The 18,461-nt window shown below is 42.7% G+C and overlaps 1 protein-coding gene across 3 annotated transcripts in view; it reads right to left on the minus strand.

Moving 5' to 3' along the window:
* Window positions 1-1,217: 1,217 nt before the first annotated feature.
* Window positions 1,218-18,461, minus strand: part of PTGS1 (prostaglandin-endoperoxide synthase 1 (prostaglandin G/H synthase and cyclooxygenase)) — an 18,652-nt gene continuing 1,408 nt past the window's right edge. The window contains exons 4-9 of one of the 3 annotated variants that reach the window (XM_006890675.1): window positions 16,894-17,075; window positions 16,709-16,792; window positions 14,398-14,644; window positions 11,951-12,237; window positions 3,491-3,638; window positions 1,218-1,849 (exon numbers count right to left, since the gene is read on the minus strand). In XM_006890675.1, the coding sequence (XP_006890737.1) occupies window positions 1,494-1,849; window positions 3,491-3,638; window positions 11,951-12,237; window positions 14,398-14,644; window positions 16,709-16,792; window positions 16,894-17,075 (1,304 nt within the window). In that variant the 3' untranslated portion in view covers window positions 1,218-1,493. The remainder of the gene's footprint in view (window positions 1,850-3,490; window positions 3,639-11,950; window positions 12,238-14,397; window positions 14,645-16,708; window positions 16,793-16,893; window positions 17,076-18,461) is intronic. The other 2 variants (XM_006890676.1, XM_006890677.1) reach the window with 2 other exon arrangements.

The raw sequence follows: 18,461 nt of genomic DNA on the forward strand, positions 1-18,461 counted from the left end.
CTTGCAAAGGTTGAGGGACAGAGCAGGAGAGGAAGATCTTGGATGAGACAGATTGAGACAATAACTGGGGTATTGAGGGTAGGTATGTCAGAATAGGTGAGATTGGCTCAGAGAAGGGTTCAGAGCTCTTGTGCATAGGATTGCTATGAGTCATAGTAGACTCAATGGCACATAACAACAATTTCATACTACCTAAACTCAAACAAGGAGCTCTGGTGACTTAGTGGTAAGGAATTGTGCTGTCAACCCAAAGGCACACGGTTCAAATCCACCTGGTGCTCAATGGCAGGAAGATGGGCCGTCTCCTCCTGTGCAATTTACTGCCTCTGAAAACCTGCTGAAGAGGCAGCTTTGAGTCCATTCCTACTCAATGTTACTTAACAATACCACTTCAAGTTGTAATGCAACAATAAACAAAAACTAAAGAGTGAAGTTGGCACAGAGTAAGTGTTTTACTCACCAGGTGTCTGTCATCTCTATTATATTCTCTGTAAAGAAGGATGGTGGGAACTGGATGCTATATTTGCTGGGCCTAAGACCCTGTATGTTATAGAAGAGCAGAATGGAAAATTTATTGCTTAAAGTATAGGAGGAAGAAAATAAGAGCTGAAATTATGGAACATATATATAGTGACAGACCCCCAGGAATCCCAATAGAAAGCCTCATTCTGTGATTTCCATTACATGTAGCTTGTGACTAGGATAAAGGCCACTTTGGTGTTGCCCCTACCTCCAAAGAAGGAACCAAAAGAAATAATAGATAGCATACAGCTTTGGACATAGAACTTTATTAGCCTCGTAAGAAACAGCTGCCATAGTTCAAGACCTGGATGAGGTGTAGGCCCTGGTGGTTTCCAACCAAAGGCATAATAGTACTCAACCATTTCTTCTTACATCCTTGGGCACTCAGTGTCTTAAGAAGGATCCCAAGAAAAATGCCGCATCTTCTTGCCTCTTCACTGCAGGCACCACTTCAAGCAATGCATTCCTGTTGGACTTAATATTCCTGTTAGATTATCTTGCTCAATGGCTATCTTACTGAACAGGAAAATGAGTCCAAATAACAATTCTAGACCTTCTAAGACTATTCTGGCTTACTAACCATTGTTCTTAACTGTCACGCAAAAACATCTCTCCACATCACCAATCATAAAGCCAACATCAACCCATTCAATTCTAGAATGCAAAACAAGAGTCCCCTAACATTCTAGATACACACAGTCTAGGTTGTCAGCCAGGAACCCAGTGTTCTGACATGCCAAATGAGAACCACTCATTAACCAGGAATGATTCATCAGGAATTCAGCATTTGAGCACAAACAAAACCACAACATTCCTGATAATCGGTGATGGATGCAAAGTTCTAAATGTCAAGGCCATCCATCTCAATGCCAAATTAGAAACTCAACACTTAAGACAACCAGCCCTGGTCTCAACTTTCTGGAATGTCAAGCCCAAAGCTCCATCCTCCAGAACACTGCTTTGTTGTCCCCTTAGAGTTCTGTGGATGGCCGCTTTGCACTAGACTGGTCATCCTGGATGAGGTCAGGCGCTTGGAAAGAAACATAGGGACAGGTTTTGGTGTTGAGGCAGACGAGCTTCTTCAGGGTGGCAGTCTTGACAATGTTGAAACCTATCTCACCACCAAATGTACTAGGTTTCCAGTACTCCGGAGAACAGATGGGATTCCCTAGGAGGCCCTTGAGGGAAAAGGGAGCCCCAAATTCAATCATACTTTCCCCAAAGATGGAGTTTGGAAGGCATTTCTCAAGAAGCAGCCCCGGGTAGAACTCCATAGCATCAATATCACCATATAGCTCTTCCAATTCAGCCGCCATCTCCTTGTCTCCTATAAAGAACAGAAGCTAATGTCAGAGCCATGCTCTCAATATAAAGTCAATTGGGAGAGAGAACCTTCTAGGTCTTTTAGTGGGATGATAGGGAGATCCAGAGTAGCAGTTTGAGCAGTGGGGCACACGGCCTAAAATCTGGCCTGACTGATGTTGGGGAAAGCACAAACTGACTAGGGAGGGAGTGTGCTATTGGAGAAAAAGTCAAGAGGCATGGTCTCAACCTGTGGGACACTGAGCCATCCACTTCTCTCATCCTTCATTACCTGATTATCACAACAGGGGCTCCTGCTTTCTTCTTATCCTCGTCTAAGCCCTTTTATTCTAGTGCAGCCTAATAAACCGGCCCAAATTCACAGAGAGATGGAGTGACAGTACTCTTTTGCCACTCTGGACTGTTTGTTACAGATTAAAAAATGGATGTCCTCTGAAAAGGAGAAAGATTGCTATTCCAGGAATTAAGGAGGAACTCTTCCACTGGCCCCAGGATCTGTGAGCCATTCGTGTACACAGACAGGGACCAAAGAAATACAAGCATTGAGTATCACTATTTCTTTTTTCCTCAAATCCAACCTCCATGAGGCACTAGTGCAGAATCATGGGTGACTTATTGGACATCATGTCACACCCTGCCCAAAATCCTTGAATGGCTCTATGTAATCTGTGACAAGGGTCCCGAGCGTTAGCTGCCCAACAGCTGGAGATTGCAAACACATAAGTGCACAGATTCTTATGTACGGCTCAGGCTTCCTAAATCAGAATCTTTGGGAGTGGCATTTAGGATTGGGTGTTTTCAGTCAGTTTTATAGTTATTTTTATGCAGTTGGCACAGAAATGGAAAATCAGGAATCACCAGACAGAATAAACAGTCCCTCTTGTTGTGCATCATAGAGTCAGAACCGACCCATAGCTAACCTCAGAGGCAATAATTGCATGGAAAGAGGTTGCTCATCCTTCTCCCGCGGAGCAGCTGGTGGCCCCGAACTTTGGGATTGCAGCACAACTTGCCACTAGGCCACCAGAGCTCTCAACAGTCCCTGGGTGGTGCAAATAACTAACATGCTAACAAAAAGGTTAGTGGTTTTAGTTAATCCAAAGGTACTTGGAAGAAAGGACTGGTAATCTACTTTTTAAATAGGCCACTGAAAACACTATGAATCACAGGGGTGATGCAATGGAAATTGGTTTGGGTTTTTGTTTGTTTTAGACAGAACAAAACCGAGTATGCTTAGCACAATATCCAAAACTATACAATATGGCCTCAGCCTCTCATCACTAACCTTCTATCTGAGCCTCTAATTCCAGCCACACCTACTACTCACCATGCTCCTAAATAAGTGACTTCTCTGATCTCTGGGGCTTTGTATTTTGTGTTTCTCTACCTAAATTGCTTTTCCTCTATTCTCCATCAGGAAAGTTCCTATCTTTCAAATCCAGTTGGAAAGCCACCTCTTGTCCCCAGGCAGGCTTATTTACATACTCATCATTCCTTTCCATCCCAGCCACTGTGCTACTTATTACTCCCATGGTGGGTTGTGGTGCTGCCACAATCTACTGTCTGGTTTTGTTTCCTAAACTGTCCTTTACTACGCTGTGAGCACCTCGAGGAAAGGGGCCGTGTCCAGGAAACAGCTGCTTACCTGTGAGTTCCTCGAAGGATGTGTAGGGCCTCATGCCAAACCTCTTGCGGTATTCATTGAAGGGCTGCAGATTCAGCTCGCGAGACTCCTTGATGACCTCCACGGCCACGTGCAGGACGTGCTGGTCCATGTTCCTGCCCCCACCGATCTGCCAAGAGATGAGCACAGCTGTGGTCTGAGGACCAGGCTAGGCTGCCCTGCAGCCTGATGTAAGTCCCTAAGAAAAGAACTTCAGGGCAGAAGTTCTTTTTAAGCTCTCTTAAAGACAGCAAGACTGAAACATGTAACCCCAGGCGTGCCACTGTCATGGTATCTCAGGGACTTCCTCCTCCCTCCGAGTCTAAATTTCCTTAACTTTATAGTGTTCAAAAGGCCAGAAGGACCTCTCTGCTCACCAACTTGGACTGTGGCTGAATCATTTAAATCTGGATGAGAACCACTGAGGCTATTTGAGGAAGGCTCTGGATCTATTTGGCTTAGCAACAAGGACTCTGTGGAGAAGTTCTTAGCCACAGCTAAGAACTAAAGCAGAAGAGGAGGGCACTCCAGCTCTGAAGATGAAGTCAGAGGCAAAAAAGGGTTTCTGAGCCAATAAACTGCATGAAATAAAGACTACCAGTATTACTTATTTTGAGTGCCAGGGGTTGAGAGAATCAAATAAGAAATCTCTTTTGTAAGTCTGGCTTAGTGATGAGAGGCTGCACTGCCAGGCAGGCAGTTCAAATCCTCCAGCTCACCATGGGAGGAAGATGATGGGCACTCTCCTTCTACAAGATATAAAGCCTCCTCTGAAAACTCACTGGAAGGTTAGCTATGATCTTTTTAGCAATGATCTTTTTACATTATGTTCAGGCAGAGCTAACATGTGCTTGTCACTCCTGAATACTTTTCCATCATGGGATAATGTTTTGTGTCTATGTGGCTTTTTAAAACATACATAATTTTCTTTTTTTGTTTTGTTGAGAATATACGCAGCAAAACATAAACCAATTCATCAGTTTCTACATTCAGTAACGAAATTGATCATAACTATTCTCTCTCCTCTTCTGAATCGTTCCTCCACTGCTAACTTAAAGTCACTGACTACCACACGACACCCCAAGCTTACCACCTAATCTTTAGTTGCTATTTGCATGGCAATTTTTTTTGTGAGAAAAATTTAGAATTAGCAAACTGGACTTCGTTTAGATTATTCCAATTTTTTTTTGGTTAACAAATAATCCTTTATTGAAATATTTTCATCTGTAGTTCCTTAGCTAGCTGGGCATTCCACAGCACCACTGTTGATGTCTTCTATGATGTCATGAGGGTGACGGCCATCAACATTGCAGCCCACAGCCCACAGATTGGGCAGTTCCCAGGATCTCTTTAATAGTTCCAGAGAGTTCTCTGGCTAAAGACCGGTGTCCTGACTATGATGCTTTGGATGTTGAAAAAAAAAAATTGGATGATCTGCCTCTGCCCTGATCATCCAATTTTTTTTTTCAACATCCAAAGCATCATAGTCAGGAGCCAGTTGAACATAGGCCTTCTTCTCTCCATGAAGCCTAATCAAGGTGTTGACCTTGGCCACATATATATCATAGAGCTTCTTTACAGCTTGTTTGATTTGGTGCTTGTTGGCCTTAACATCTACAATGAACATAAGTGTGTTGTTATCTTCTTTCTTCCTCATGGCTGACTCAGTGGTCAGGGGAACTTGATGATGGCATAGTGGTCAAGCTTGTTTCTCCTGGGAGTGCTCTTCCAAGGGTATTTGGGCTGCCTTCAGAATCTCAGTGTCTTAGGATGCAGGAAGGTGGGTAACGTGTGGATCTTTTTTTTTTTTTTGTGGTTGTGGATGCCCTTCAGGACTGCTTTCTTGGCCTTTAAGGCTTTTTGCTTTGGCTTCAGTTTTGGGAGGGGCAGGGAATTCCTTCTTTGCTTTATGGCCCCATCTTCCAGTAAATGTTTTTATAGTTAAGCTAAACTATTGATTTCTTTCAAGGCACCTTGTGTGCTATGGTTGAAGGATTCAGCTACTAAACAAAAAATTAATTGTTCAATTGTTCCAAGAAAGTACGATGAGGCTATCTGCTTCCCTAAAGGTCTAAAGTTTTGGAAACTCTACAAAGCAGTACTACTCTGTTTACAGGGTTTCTATGAGTTGGAAACTTAACAGTAGGATTTTGGTTTATTGTTTGGTTTTAAGAAGACTTTAAAAGACATCTTTAGTTTACAAGTTATCTCAGGACAATAATGTAAGGGATCATCCAACCCTTACTGGCACCAGAAGGTCTGAAATCTATGAGACTTTGAGATTCTATTCTATTCTATTCTATTCTATTCTATTCTATTCTATTCTATTCTATTCTATTCTATTCTATATTTTCCACCACCATCTACCCTTTAATCAGAACTCTTCTCTGGAATCCTTTATCAAAATATTCAATAATGGTAGCCAAGCACTATGTAGTTCTTCTGGTCTCATGGCAAAGGAGGCAGTTGTTCATAGAAGCAATCAGCTGATTACATATTACATATCCTCCTGTGCCTTTTCCTCTGTTATCCCAGGTGAATAAAGACTAATTGTGTCTTGGATAGCTGTTCGCAAGTTTTCAAGATTCTAAGCACTACTTATCAAATTGGAGGTGGGGCAGAAGCACTAAATTATATTATTAGGTCCATTAAGCAGCATATTGCTTGAAACCATGACTCTAAGCCACCACAGTAAGAAACGAAATTCCATGAAGTATTTGCAGCCTCAGCAGCTGCTCTTTTTATATCACTGTTGTAAATATATATATGAATTGTTGTTAAGTGCCGTTGAGTCATAGAAGATTCATAGCAACCCTATGAACCAAAGACCTGAACACTTGTATAATTTCCATCATTTCTCCATGTTCATAGAGTTTCCAGAGGCAAACTATTTCAGAAGTGGGTGCCACTCCTGCTTCCAAGTTTGTATTAATTGGGAACCTCCACCAAACACTGTCCACTATGGGTAATAGTATCACATTTGACACATCAGTGTCACAGTGTTTAGCATCACAGCAACCATGAGGTACCTCTGTACAGCAAATGGACAGACCAGTGCTATACATACCACTTAGAAGAATGTTTGACCAAAAACAATTAAAACCAGGCCTGAGGGCCACAGATTAAAATAATCCACCTTATAAACGACATATCTTATTACAACTTTTTAAAACTTAATACTAGGGAGTTCTGGCAAGAAGCTGCGCTGCAATCCCAGAAGTATGTGGTTCGAATCCACCAGGTGCTCTGCTGGAGATGGAGGGGCAATACCTTCTGTACCAGTCAGATCCAATCTGACAGTACATACACAAAAAATTTAAAAAAACAAAACCTGATCCTGTGACGTGAGGGAAAGTATGCACAGAAAACAGTTTTCTACCCAACAATTCATGCTCATGACAATTATTTCAATCGTCACATTGTACACTAATCTTCCCAGTTCCTCTCTATATTTACCATTTCCATTCATCTTTCTTTCCTATCCCTTCCTGTCTTCTGAGCTTTTTCACTGGGAAAATATTGTCTTTTTGATCTTGTATAATTAATTGTTCTAAGAATGTATTCCTTTCTAATGTTATTGATCAGTATATATACATCTGCCTCATTTGCCTAGAAATTGAGCCATGAAGATGATTCCTACTCCAGGCTTGAAAAATTACTAAGAATCATATTTTCAACGGTTCCAGTTTTATCAGTCTCTATCAGATCAGTAAACCTAATCTTTTTTTATTATTTTTGCTATTGTTACGACTTCAAACTCTATCAGGCACTGCCTACTATGATCTCTTTCTGTATGGTCAACCATGTTAGTGATATCATCTAGTTATCCTGCTCTTAGAACTATGGAGACTGAAGTTCATGTCATCCTGAAGTTGTGTGTTCAAGTCGGGACTGAAGTTTATATCAAGACTGAAGTTGTTGTGTGCTGTTAAGTTGGAACTGACTTGTAGCTGACCCTCCAGTGAGTTTTCAGAGACAGTAAATCATAGGGGAGGAGACTGTCCATCCTTCTCCAATGGAGCAACTGGTGGATTCAAACTGCATGCGAGATTGGCATCCACTTCCTAAACAACATGCCTTTGGAAACCCTATGAACATTAGAGAAACGATGACAGTCATAGAACAAGGTTCAGACCTTTTGTTCATAGGGTCACTATGAGTTGTGCTCAACTCAACAGCACTTAACGACAATGACACTAGACATCTTTTCATGTGCTGAGTGAACTTTTTGATGAAGTCCTTTGCCCATTCTATGATAGATTATTTGTCTTTTTGTTAAGTTGTTAAAGTGTGTGTGTGTGTGTGTGTGTGTGCTAAGTTGTTAAAGTGTGTGTGTGTGTGTGTGTGTGTGTGTGTGTGTGTGTGTGTGTGTCTGTTTATGTCTGTGTCGCCAGGAAGCTGTTGTGGTGGCCGAGGAGGTACAAGTTGTACTACAATACAAAAGACACATGGTTTAAATCCACCAGTTACTCTGTATGGAAAGATGGGCCACCTCCTCCTCTGCAATCTACTACCTCTAAAAACCTTCTAGGGGTGAGCAATGAGCCAGTTCCAACTGGACAGCACATAATAACAGCCTAGCTATATATGTTGCTGTATTAAGTATTGTCAGGTGAAACCGACCCATAACTGACCCTCCAGCAGGTTTTCAGGGACAATAGGTTTCACAGGAAGAAGTTGTCCATCTTTTCATATAGAACAACTGGTGGCTACATGGCTTTGGAGTAGCAGCGCCGCAATTCCTTAACCCTCAGTCACCAGTGCTCCTTTATTTATATATGTTATTAAACTCTTGATGGATAAACAGTTTCCAAAGATATTCTCCTAGTAAGTAACTTGTCTTTTCCATTTTTTTGTAAAGTCTTTTGATGAACAAAACTTTTTCATTTTTATGAGGTCCCATTTATTAATTTTGTCTTTTGCTATTTGTGCTTTTGTTTTTGTAATAGATAATCCACTTTTGGAAACAGGCCTGACAGCACTGCCCATGCTTTTTCTTCTAAGAAGCTTTTGGTTTCAGTCTGTATATTGAGGCACTTGATTTCTTTTACATTTGCTTTGTGTATATGGTGTGAAGCATGGATCCTGCTTAATTTTCTTACATGTGGAAATCCAGTTTTCCCAGAATCATTTATTGAAGAGGCACTTCTTTTCTATTGTAAAAAAAGTCATTTGACTATAAATGTGTGAGTTTCTTTCTAGACTCTCAATTCTATTCCATTGGCCTATGTGGCTATTGTTCTACAAGTATAAGGTTATTTTTATTCCTGTAGTTATGTTATTGTTGTTGTTGTTGTTGTTGTTACGTGCCATAGAGTCAGTTCCAACTCATCGTAGCCCTGTGTACAACAGCACCTAACACTGTCTAGTCCTGCACCATCCTCATAACCATTGCCATGTTTAAGCACATTGCTGCGGCCACTAGGTAAGGTACTTTTTTGCTGACCTTTACTTTACCAATCATGATGTCCTCCTCCAGAGACTCGGCTCTCCTGACAACATGCCCCAAAAATATGAAAAGAATCTCACTATGCTTATTTCTAAGGAGCATTCCAGCTGTCCTTTTCCAAGATAGATTTGTTGATCTTCTGGCAGTTCATGGCATCTTTAATATCCCTTGACAGTTGTGTATTCTGTATGCCTATCAGGAGGTATAAGTGCTTGAACTTTCTCTTTAAACATTGCTTCAGTGATTCAGAGGGATCTCTGGTGATGTAGTGAGGAAGGAGTTACACTGTCATGAATCCACCAGCTTCTCTGTGGGCAAAAGACAGGCAATCTCCTCCCATACCATTTACAGCCTCTGAAAACCCCTTAAAAGGTCAGTTATGAGTTTTTCTGACTAAAGGCAATAACTTAAGGAGGGTTTTTGTCGGTTTTTTGGGGTTTCTCTAGTGACCTAGTGGCAAGAAGCTGTCCACTAGCTGCTCTGCAGGAGAAGGAAGGAAACCTCCCGCTGCACAACTGTCTCTGAAAACTCACCAGAGAGTCAGCTAGGAGCTGGTTCCAGTTCGACTGTAAACAACAACAACCTACAACCAGTCTATATACAGTTGAGGACTGGGGTTTTTTTCCCATTTATGTTACGAAGGCTGTGAGAATTTTGACCAGGAGTGTGTTGAACCTATAAACTGGGGTAATATTGACATCTTAACAATATCGACTCTTCTGATCCGTGCACATAGAGTATCTTTCAACCGAGTTAAGTCTTCTTTAAATGTTTTAGCTATGTTTTATAGTTCTCATTGCCTGAGCCCTTTGCATTTCTGGATAGATTTATTCATAGGTATCTTATTCTCTAAGGTGCTATTATAAAAGGAATTTTCCCCCCTGATTTCCTTTTCCGATTTCTTATTGCTGGTGTGTAGAAACACAATTACCTTTTGGTGAGTTACCTTGGACCTTGCTATTTTGCTATTGGACCTTGGATTTTGCCATTAGTTTTAGAAGTTTTCTTGTGGGAGACAATCTTTTAAGGGATCCTGCTAAGAAATCATTTCTTATTTCTTTCCATTGCTCAGTATCAAAACGTACTGAGCATCTAATACTAAGAAGCAAAATCCTAGTATCTGTTCACCACTGTCGTTGTTCTTTTGTGCCACTGAGTCAGAACTGACCTACAGTTGCTCTTCCAGTGGATTTTCAGAGGCAGTAGATCACCCAGGAGAAGATTATGCATCATTCTTCTGCGGAGCAGCTGGTAGGCCTGAACTGCATGTCTCTTTTGGGATTGCAACACAGTTTCTTACCACTAGGCCACCAGAGCATCCCTGGTCACCACTAGGAAGAAAGACTAGGAGCAGGAAAGTAGCCACAGAAACACAGATGACTAAATTCTCTCTCTTTCCTCCTGCCAAGCTGTCTGAAGAAGAAAAGCAGTAGGTAGGGAGAGAGTTCAAAATCTTCCTAGGAAAATGGCAGTGTCTAAATAAATTCCGTTAAGCTAAACTTTGAGTTCAATCACAAAAGCAGGAGTTAAAATAGAGTTCAAAACCCAGGTAACCTAGTGAGATAAAGGAGGTTCCAGAGGATTCTGGTTCATCAGGGTTAAGGACCATTGGTCTAACAAAGGCTCTGTTGCTCAGAATGAACACATAGTTAATAAGGAATAATTCTGCTTAGAAACAAAATAGGGTGGGGAGGATAAAAATGGATGAAAGCATGCACTTTGGAACAAAATAAAGAGATGCTGTTCCCATCCTGGCCAGATCACTGGCAAGCTGTGGAATCGAGGCAAATAACTCCAGCTGAGTTTCCATTTCCTCATATGTAAAAATGGAGAAGGCGAGAGCATCTCCCACATAGGGTTGTGGCAAAATGGATGAGATAAAATATGCAAAGCGGTTATCATGGTGCTAACCACATGGTCCCCCTGGTCTCCTGCACGCTGTCAGCCATGTGTGATGGCTATCAGAGGAAACACTGTCTTATCATTTCTTACACTCTTTCTAACATCCTGAGTCAGCTCACTCCTGTCTCCTTTGTGCCACATCATCATTTCCACAGATCATGGTGGCCATGCCTCAAAAATGCACTGGAAACCACACCTCATTACACAAAAGCCATTATCTCTGCATCCATGTCCTCACAGAAATTAGCCAGCAGCTGCCCACTGGTGGCAACATATTCTAATTTCAGTTAAATAACCAGGAAGAAACAGAACCCATATGGTGCTGCAGTTTCCTGATAGGGCTCAGAAACAAGGACTAGAGAGAAGCAAGGGCTTGAGGCTGAAAATGAAGGAGTAAAAGAGGTAGCATGAAGGAACTAGGCACTTCCAAGTCAGGAGAAGAGGTTGGTTCAGAATTCCAGGATAAAAGGGCATATGATTTCATAAAGACCTATGACATACAGGCACTTTCATATGTATGACCACATCCTGAATGTCTTTCTATTCCTCAAATCACCATGCCTTCTACTTTCTGGCCTTTGCTCATGCTGGAACCGGGGTATCTACCCTCATCTTGGAAAAATCCTAACCTTCCTTAAGACCTTTGCTCTATTTCTTAACCATTCATCACTCTTTGATCCAAAACAGGGTCAGAAGGCCTTGTCTGATCTCCCAGAACACCATGAACATTCTCTATTGCGATTTATATCTTGTGTTTTTAAAGCTAATAATATCTAAAAAGTACTTAGCACAATGTCTAACACACAGCAAGTGCTCAAAGTCTGTTAGCTATTTTATGACAGTAATCCCAGTCTAGGGTGGAAACACCAAGAGAACTGGGGCCAAGAACCACATGTGTTTTGTTCACCACTGTCTCCCCAGTCCCTGGAAAGATGCCTGGTGTTGCAAAATGGACAAATAAGCAAGAAAATTAATGAAGGTGTGTTCACAGTGACTCTACCCCAACTTTGCAGAGGAGGAACTGGGATTTGGACCCACATCTATTGCTTCCAGTGCCCATAGCCCTGCCCAAGGCTGCATCTGGGGCTTACCCGGCCAGCCACCTGACGAGAGAAGGCATCCACCAGGGCTTCCACCCCGTAGTCCACCAGCAGTGAGGTGTTGAACAAGAACTGCTCGTAGCTGTACTCTTGGGAGCCCACTTTGAAGGAGTCAGGCATGAGCGGGTGCCAGTGGTAGAGGTGGTTGAACTCCAGGGCGATGCGGTTGCTATACTGGAACTGGACCCCGAACAGCAGCTCTGGGTCAAACTTCAGCTGCAGGAAGTAGCCACTCAGCTGCTGCACATACTCTTCAATTACAATCTTGATGGTCTCCCCTAGGCAGGGGAAGATTGGGAAGAGGGTCAGTAGAGTACATCAGCTTCGACACCCAACTTGGGAATCAGGTCAATGCACGAAAAGTCTTGCATGATTTGCTATTGTTATCAACAGTTAACTCATTCTAGTTGACCATTTTTCATTTTGCCTTTTGCAAACACCTTTGACTGAGGTCCAAGGTAAGAGGCGCCAGCTACTCTTGCATTCCAAGGGGGGGTGGGGGGACTCAGCTAAGCAGGACATACAAAGAAGGTAACAGAGAGCTAGAGTTCATAAAATTCACTTAATTGTTGAGAGATCAGTGGAGGATCTGCACAGTGCATGCTCTCGGCACGCTGACATCATCAGTGTGGGAGTCAGAGAACTTCAAAGAGGTCACTCTGAGAACAACTACAACAGCCAGGAGAAGACACTGGGAGCATGGAACCCACCTCCCCAAGAAAACAAAAACACAATGTCATCAGTTCAGCTTAGACTCATGGTGATCCCAGGGTGTCAGAGGACAGACCTGCTCACAGAGTGGGCAGTGGCTTGTTTTTCAGATGCAGACTGCCAGGTCTTTCTTCTAAGGTACCTCAGGTGGACTTGCACTATCAGCTTTTCATTTAGCAGCAAAACCCATTACCCATTTGCACCCAGGGACTCAAAAGGTATATTTTAAAACACTATTTCCTGTTTTTAAAAAAAAAAAATAAGAATTTTTTAAAACAGTTTTTTTCTACTTATACAAAGCAAAGATTCAGGGGTAAAAGATCCAAGTTGAAGATCCATAGCAAAATGAAGACTAGTCAACTAAATTTCAAACCATTGGCATTATACAAATTGGTGCTTAGTCAGACCTTGAGCTACAGAATTTAGAATCATTAAACCCATGCCCAAATGTTGGCCCCACTGTGTCTAGCCAATAAAGTACAAGCCATGTTATTTAAGCTCTCTGAATCTCACTTTCCATGACTGTAATATGCATACAGTAGCACCTAGACCATAGAGTCATTATGAGGAATTCACAAAAGTGTATCTAAACTTCTTGGTACAGGGCCTGGCATGCAGGGAATGTCGACAAGTGAACATGTCGGCTAAAAGCAGGAGTACTAAATACAGGGCACACGGAGAGAATTCCCTTATGTTCACATATCACAAAAGATCAGACTGATGTCTTCAACTTCTCTCCATTCAGAAATAGCAGGAGTAGGTAGCATGAGCTTAGTGGCCAGACCTGGGTTCGAGTCCTGTTCTGCTGAGCAGTCTTGGAGAATTCATTCAACCTCTTTGAATTTTAACTTTCCCATAAAGGAAAAGATGTCGTTCATAATTTGTTGGGAAGATGTTAGGTAATACGCTGGATCTACAGTGCCCTAGGAGTCCTGCATTTGATACAGCTTGATCACTTTTCAACATGCTGGGCAGCTGTCAGCCACAAATCTGACCTCTCTGGTCAAGTTCTCCCAATACTAGTACGTCAGGATCAGCCTCGCTCCCTCTCCAGACCATTCTTATTCATAATGCTAGCCTTTTCCATGCTCCACAAAATCAGGCACTATAATTAAGACCAGCTATGCCCAATGATGGGGGAAGGTAGAGAAAGGGGGTTAGTGGTGACTCAGGAAGAACAAGGCTTGAACAAGGATGTCAAGGACCAAGTTCCAGGCAGGAAACCATCTGACATTTTAGGCTACAGACTCACCCCCGTAGGAGACACAAAAATATCCTGTCCCTGAGTCACCTAGGAGCCTTCAAACTCCAAACAAGCAGACACACACAAGGCAGGAAAACAGGGCTCTTGAAGTCTGGGCAAGCCGGGATTTGACCCTGCCTGTTCTGGGGGTATCACTGTGTGAACCAGGGTATAGTACAAGAGGGAAACTAGGATTTGAGTTGATTAATCAGATTTGTCATGAGTCACCCAGTTAGCAATCATCATGGCCATTCATTTTCTAAAACCCTACTTCTTGCCAGGTCCCCTCTTGCTTATTATATCAACAAATTCTTACCACCATTATTATTCCCAATGAACAGATTTGGAAACTGAGGCTCCCAAAAGGAAAGGGGCCTACTCTCATAGTTGGCATGCAATCCTGTCTGTCAACAACTCATTACCCCCCAGCACCCACTTCTCAAGATAGAGCCTTTCCAGGGCAGGGCTGGAAAAGGGTCCTCACCAATGAGAATTAGGCGGGTTGTCTGGAAGAGCTGCTCATCATCCCAGGTGGGGTGCTCAGCCTTCAGCAAGTCACAGACACGATTGTGTTCTCTGAGCCAGATGGTGGCATAGAGCATAAGCCCCGGAAGCAAACCAAACATCTCCTGGCCCACAGCCATCTGGTTCCGGGGCAAAACATTCCGCGGGTAGTGCATCAACACACGTGCCTCTTCCACTGAAGGGGGGTATACCTCTCCGTCCAGCACCTGCAGATAGATCACTTAGCAACCTGGGGCAGTGAGGCACCCACCCCTGCCCACAGCTGACACTTTGCCACGCCTACTGACAGTCCTCCATCTGCCCACATGCCAGAGCAGAACCCCATCCTCTTCAATCTGTTGACTCTACCTTCTAAACAAACCTCTTTTAAAATCAGTCCAGTTCTCTCCATCCCACTGCAATCATCATCATCCCTCATCTTCTACTCTGATTACCATTCATTCCCATCCCCACAGTTGTCCATTCCTTACAATGCAGTCAATAAAAGTCTTTTGAAAAGCCTTGTGTTGATAAGTGCCACTGAGTCAAGAATCACTCATAGTGCCCTTAGTAACAACAGGTCTGAATTTTGTCCTATCTCTGATGTATGTGTATTTTTAATCTAATAGTATTCCCTCACTTAAAACTGTTGGAGGTTCCCTCTCTGCTCCTGGCAGAAACTCTGAAACACTTAACATCTCCGCCTTCACCTACACTCATTCTTATCCCCAATCGCCTAGGTTCAGCAACACTGTCCCCTTTCACTCTAAGCTGCTTCCCAACTCTAAGTCTTTGCACATGTCAAACCTTTACTCCTCTTTGCCTTCTTAACTCCTGCTTGTCCTTCATACAAGTCTTTTTCTTTATTAATAACTTTCTAGTGAAGATTTTCTAATCCTTTGACACTCTGAAGACACCTAAACCTTCTCCTTGGGGGCCTGTCACAAGTATGCTTATTTGGCAGTTTCTTCATTCTTTAAAATATCCATTGAGAGTTTACTACAGGGCAAGTACTGTTCTTCACCCTATGGATTCTTCAGTACATGTTTGTGTTTAGATTGCACTGTCCAGTACAGTAGAACATTCAAAATGCAGTTAGTACAAATAAATGAAATTATTAATTTCATTTCTCTGTAAAACTCATACTTCAATTATTGGAAAATCCTCAAGTGTGCATGTAACAACTTAAGTATGTGAGTCTATTTTTCAACTGTAAATTTTATGAAATCTAAATACAGAACAAGTATTTCCAGAGAGGAGTCAGTGTCTAATTTGAGGGGTGCTCTATATAAAAAGGGAGCTCTGGGACTGAGTGGTAAGGGGTTGCACTGCCAACCCAGAGGCACACAGTTCGAATATGCCAGGTGCTTTGCAGAAGAAACACAGGCCATCTCCTCCTGCGCAATTAACAACCTCTGAAAACTCACTGCAGGTTCAGCTATGTGTGGGTTTCAGTTTGACAGTACATAACAACAACTACGTACAAAACACATACCAGATTTCAAAGACTTATCAGGGGCAAAAGTGAAATATTTTATTAATAACTCTCATGTTGATTACATTAATAAATAATAGATTAAAAAAATAAACTGTTGTTGGTTGCCTTCGACTCGAGCATGACTCATAGCGACCCCATGAACAAAAGGCCTGAAGCCCCCCTGCAACTATCAACATTTATCGAAGTTCATAGGGTTTCCAGAGGCATGTTATTTAGGAAGTGGATGCCAAGACTAATAATATTTAAAATGTATTCTACAAATAAGGTAGCTAGGGTTATTTTAATATAGGCACTAGAAAATGTTCAATTACTTGCTGACATTTCTGTTGGACAATGACGGTTTAGACAAAAACCCTTCTAGAGACAGTACCTTACAGTTTATGTCTGTAGTTCCTGACGAGCTGTCAGTTCATTGAGAAGCCAGCACTTCTATGATGTTGGCCACTCTATCACCTGTGCCAAGTGCGTCAGGATGCACAGTTAATATTGCGGGAAAGATAGATAAGTAAACAAATGCAGGCACCTAGGAGGGAATGTCCACTTCCTGTTGAACCTCAAAATCTATCTCCCAGGAGGACATATGGGGCCATGTACCTATTCATTATCCACTCCTCTTGCCTGGAAACTTCTTCTTTGTTGTCTTCAAACTGTCTCTCCTCCTAGCACACACTACCATCTCCATCTCCTGGAGCTGACCCCAACACTATACCACTCAGCCCACATGCACACAGCATTTTCCAGAAGAGACCATCAAAGGCTCTTCCCATCACCACAGCCCAAGGTCCAACACTACCTGGTACTTGAGCTTCCCATCCTTAAAGAGCCGCAGTTGATACTGACGTTCCAGGTTGTCACCATAAATGTGGCCCAGGTCTACCTGAGGATACAGAGGGTCCACTCAGATCTCCCCAAGCCTCCACCTGCAATGAGCTCATTGAGCATGCTTCAGTAGGTCCTGAACCCCTCCTAGGAACTCACCCCATGGCCCAAGGCCTTGGTGAAGCCGGGACCCATCTTGCCAGCAGTTTTGAAGAACTGGTGGGTAAAATGTTGTGCAAAAAAGGCAAACATGAGGTTGGTGCCTTGAGGATCAGGAATGAACTTCCTCCTCAGCAGGAAGCGATGGGCCAGGAGCTGGGCATCTGGTAACAGCTTCTTCCCTGATTGGGAGGATAGAAAGAAAGAGGAGCTCCTATTTCTCTGGGATCAAAGGGCAAAATGGCCAAAGCAGAAGCCCAGAGTGATCTCTTCAGAGTCTCTTCCCACACATGAGGAAGCCCTTGAGCCTTCTTTTCTACTAAAGAGCCTTCAACTTGATGGCTGAAATGATCTGTTAGCTAGAGTTCTCCATAAAAAAGAAGGTGAAAGGGTATAGCTGCTGTTGTCATTGTCATCTGCTGTTAAGTTATTCCCGGACTCAGACAGAATGAGACACTGCAGGGTCCTGTGCCACCCCTATGATGGGTTATGATCCATAAGGTGAAGACTGAGAAAATGTGAACAAGTGTCAAAGCTGAGAAACCGGTACAGAGTTCAGTACACTCAGCTTTTACATAGGTTTAAAATTTTTCCATAATTAAAAAAAATATATGGAGGGCGGGGGGAGGGAAAAATATGGAGACTCTAGCTTCCCACGTGAGCAAGGTAGCTCATGTCTGTACCTGGCTAGCCCATCTACTAACTGCACGCCCATGAATAAGTCATTCACATTTCTGAGCCGCAGTTCCTTCATCTAATGATTTGAGCCAGTGATACCCAACATGTACAATGGATATGGGAGCTGTACGGGGTAATGTAAACATGGTATGGGACTGGTGAAGTAAAGTCTTTTCAATCAACAATCAGAAAACAGTGTCTGTAAAAATTCAGATAGTAAATATTTTTGGTTTTGCAAACCAATTCCTCAACTTTGTGGCTGTTGCACGAACGCTGTTGTAGATAGTTTGTAAACAAACGAGTATGACCATGTTCAAATAACATGTTATTTATAAAAACAGAAGTAGGTTTGATAAACGTGAATGCTAAACATCAGAATGGAACCGTGAGGCCCAGATAGGGAAATCAATACATATGCAAGGTCTGAACATGCAAAAACACGGATTCTTGGAACTACAACAGTGACACCACATGGCTGCAGCTGGCTGATAGGAACTGAGTAAACCCCCCAGGTCTGTGGCCAGTTTGGTATGGCGTGGGAAACGTAGGGGGAAGAACTCTCAGTGATGTCAGGTGGAATCTGGAACATCAATAATTTTTGTACCTCATTTGTACCCCATACTGGTGAACCTCTTCCTATTATTGAGAACCAAGCACAGAGTAGAGCTAAGTGAAAGAGTTTTTCATTCTCCCCACTTTTCAATTTTCTGGTCACTCCCACCCCAGCAGGGTCTCATCCATTTAGTAGACGAGGTTCAGGCAAGAAGACCCACAGGAAATCTGAAAGCACTGATCTAACTGCATCAGAGACTTTCTAGATGACCTTGAGCAAAACCCTCCAGGGCCCTTTCCTCATCCTCGCTCCCCACCCCGTCTTTTTTTTTTTTTTT

Source organism: Elephantulus edwardii, unplaced genomic scaffold, assembly GCF_000299155.1.
Source record: "Elephantulus edwardii isolate Elephantulus edwardi_28Jun2011 unplaced genomic scaffold, EleEdw1.0 scaffold00092, whole genome shotgun sequence".
NCBI classification, from domain to species: domain Eukaryota; kingdom Metazoa; phylum Chordata; class Mammalia; order Macroscelidea; family Macroscelididae; genus Elephantulus; species Elephantulus edwardii.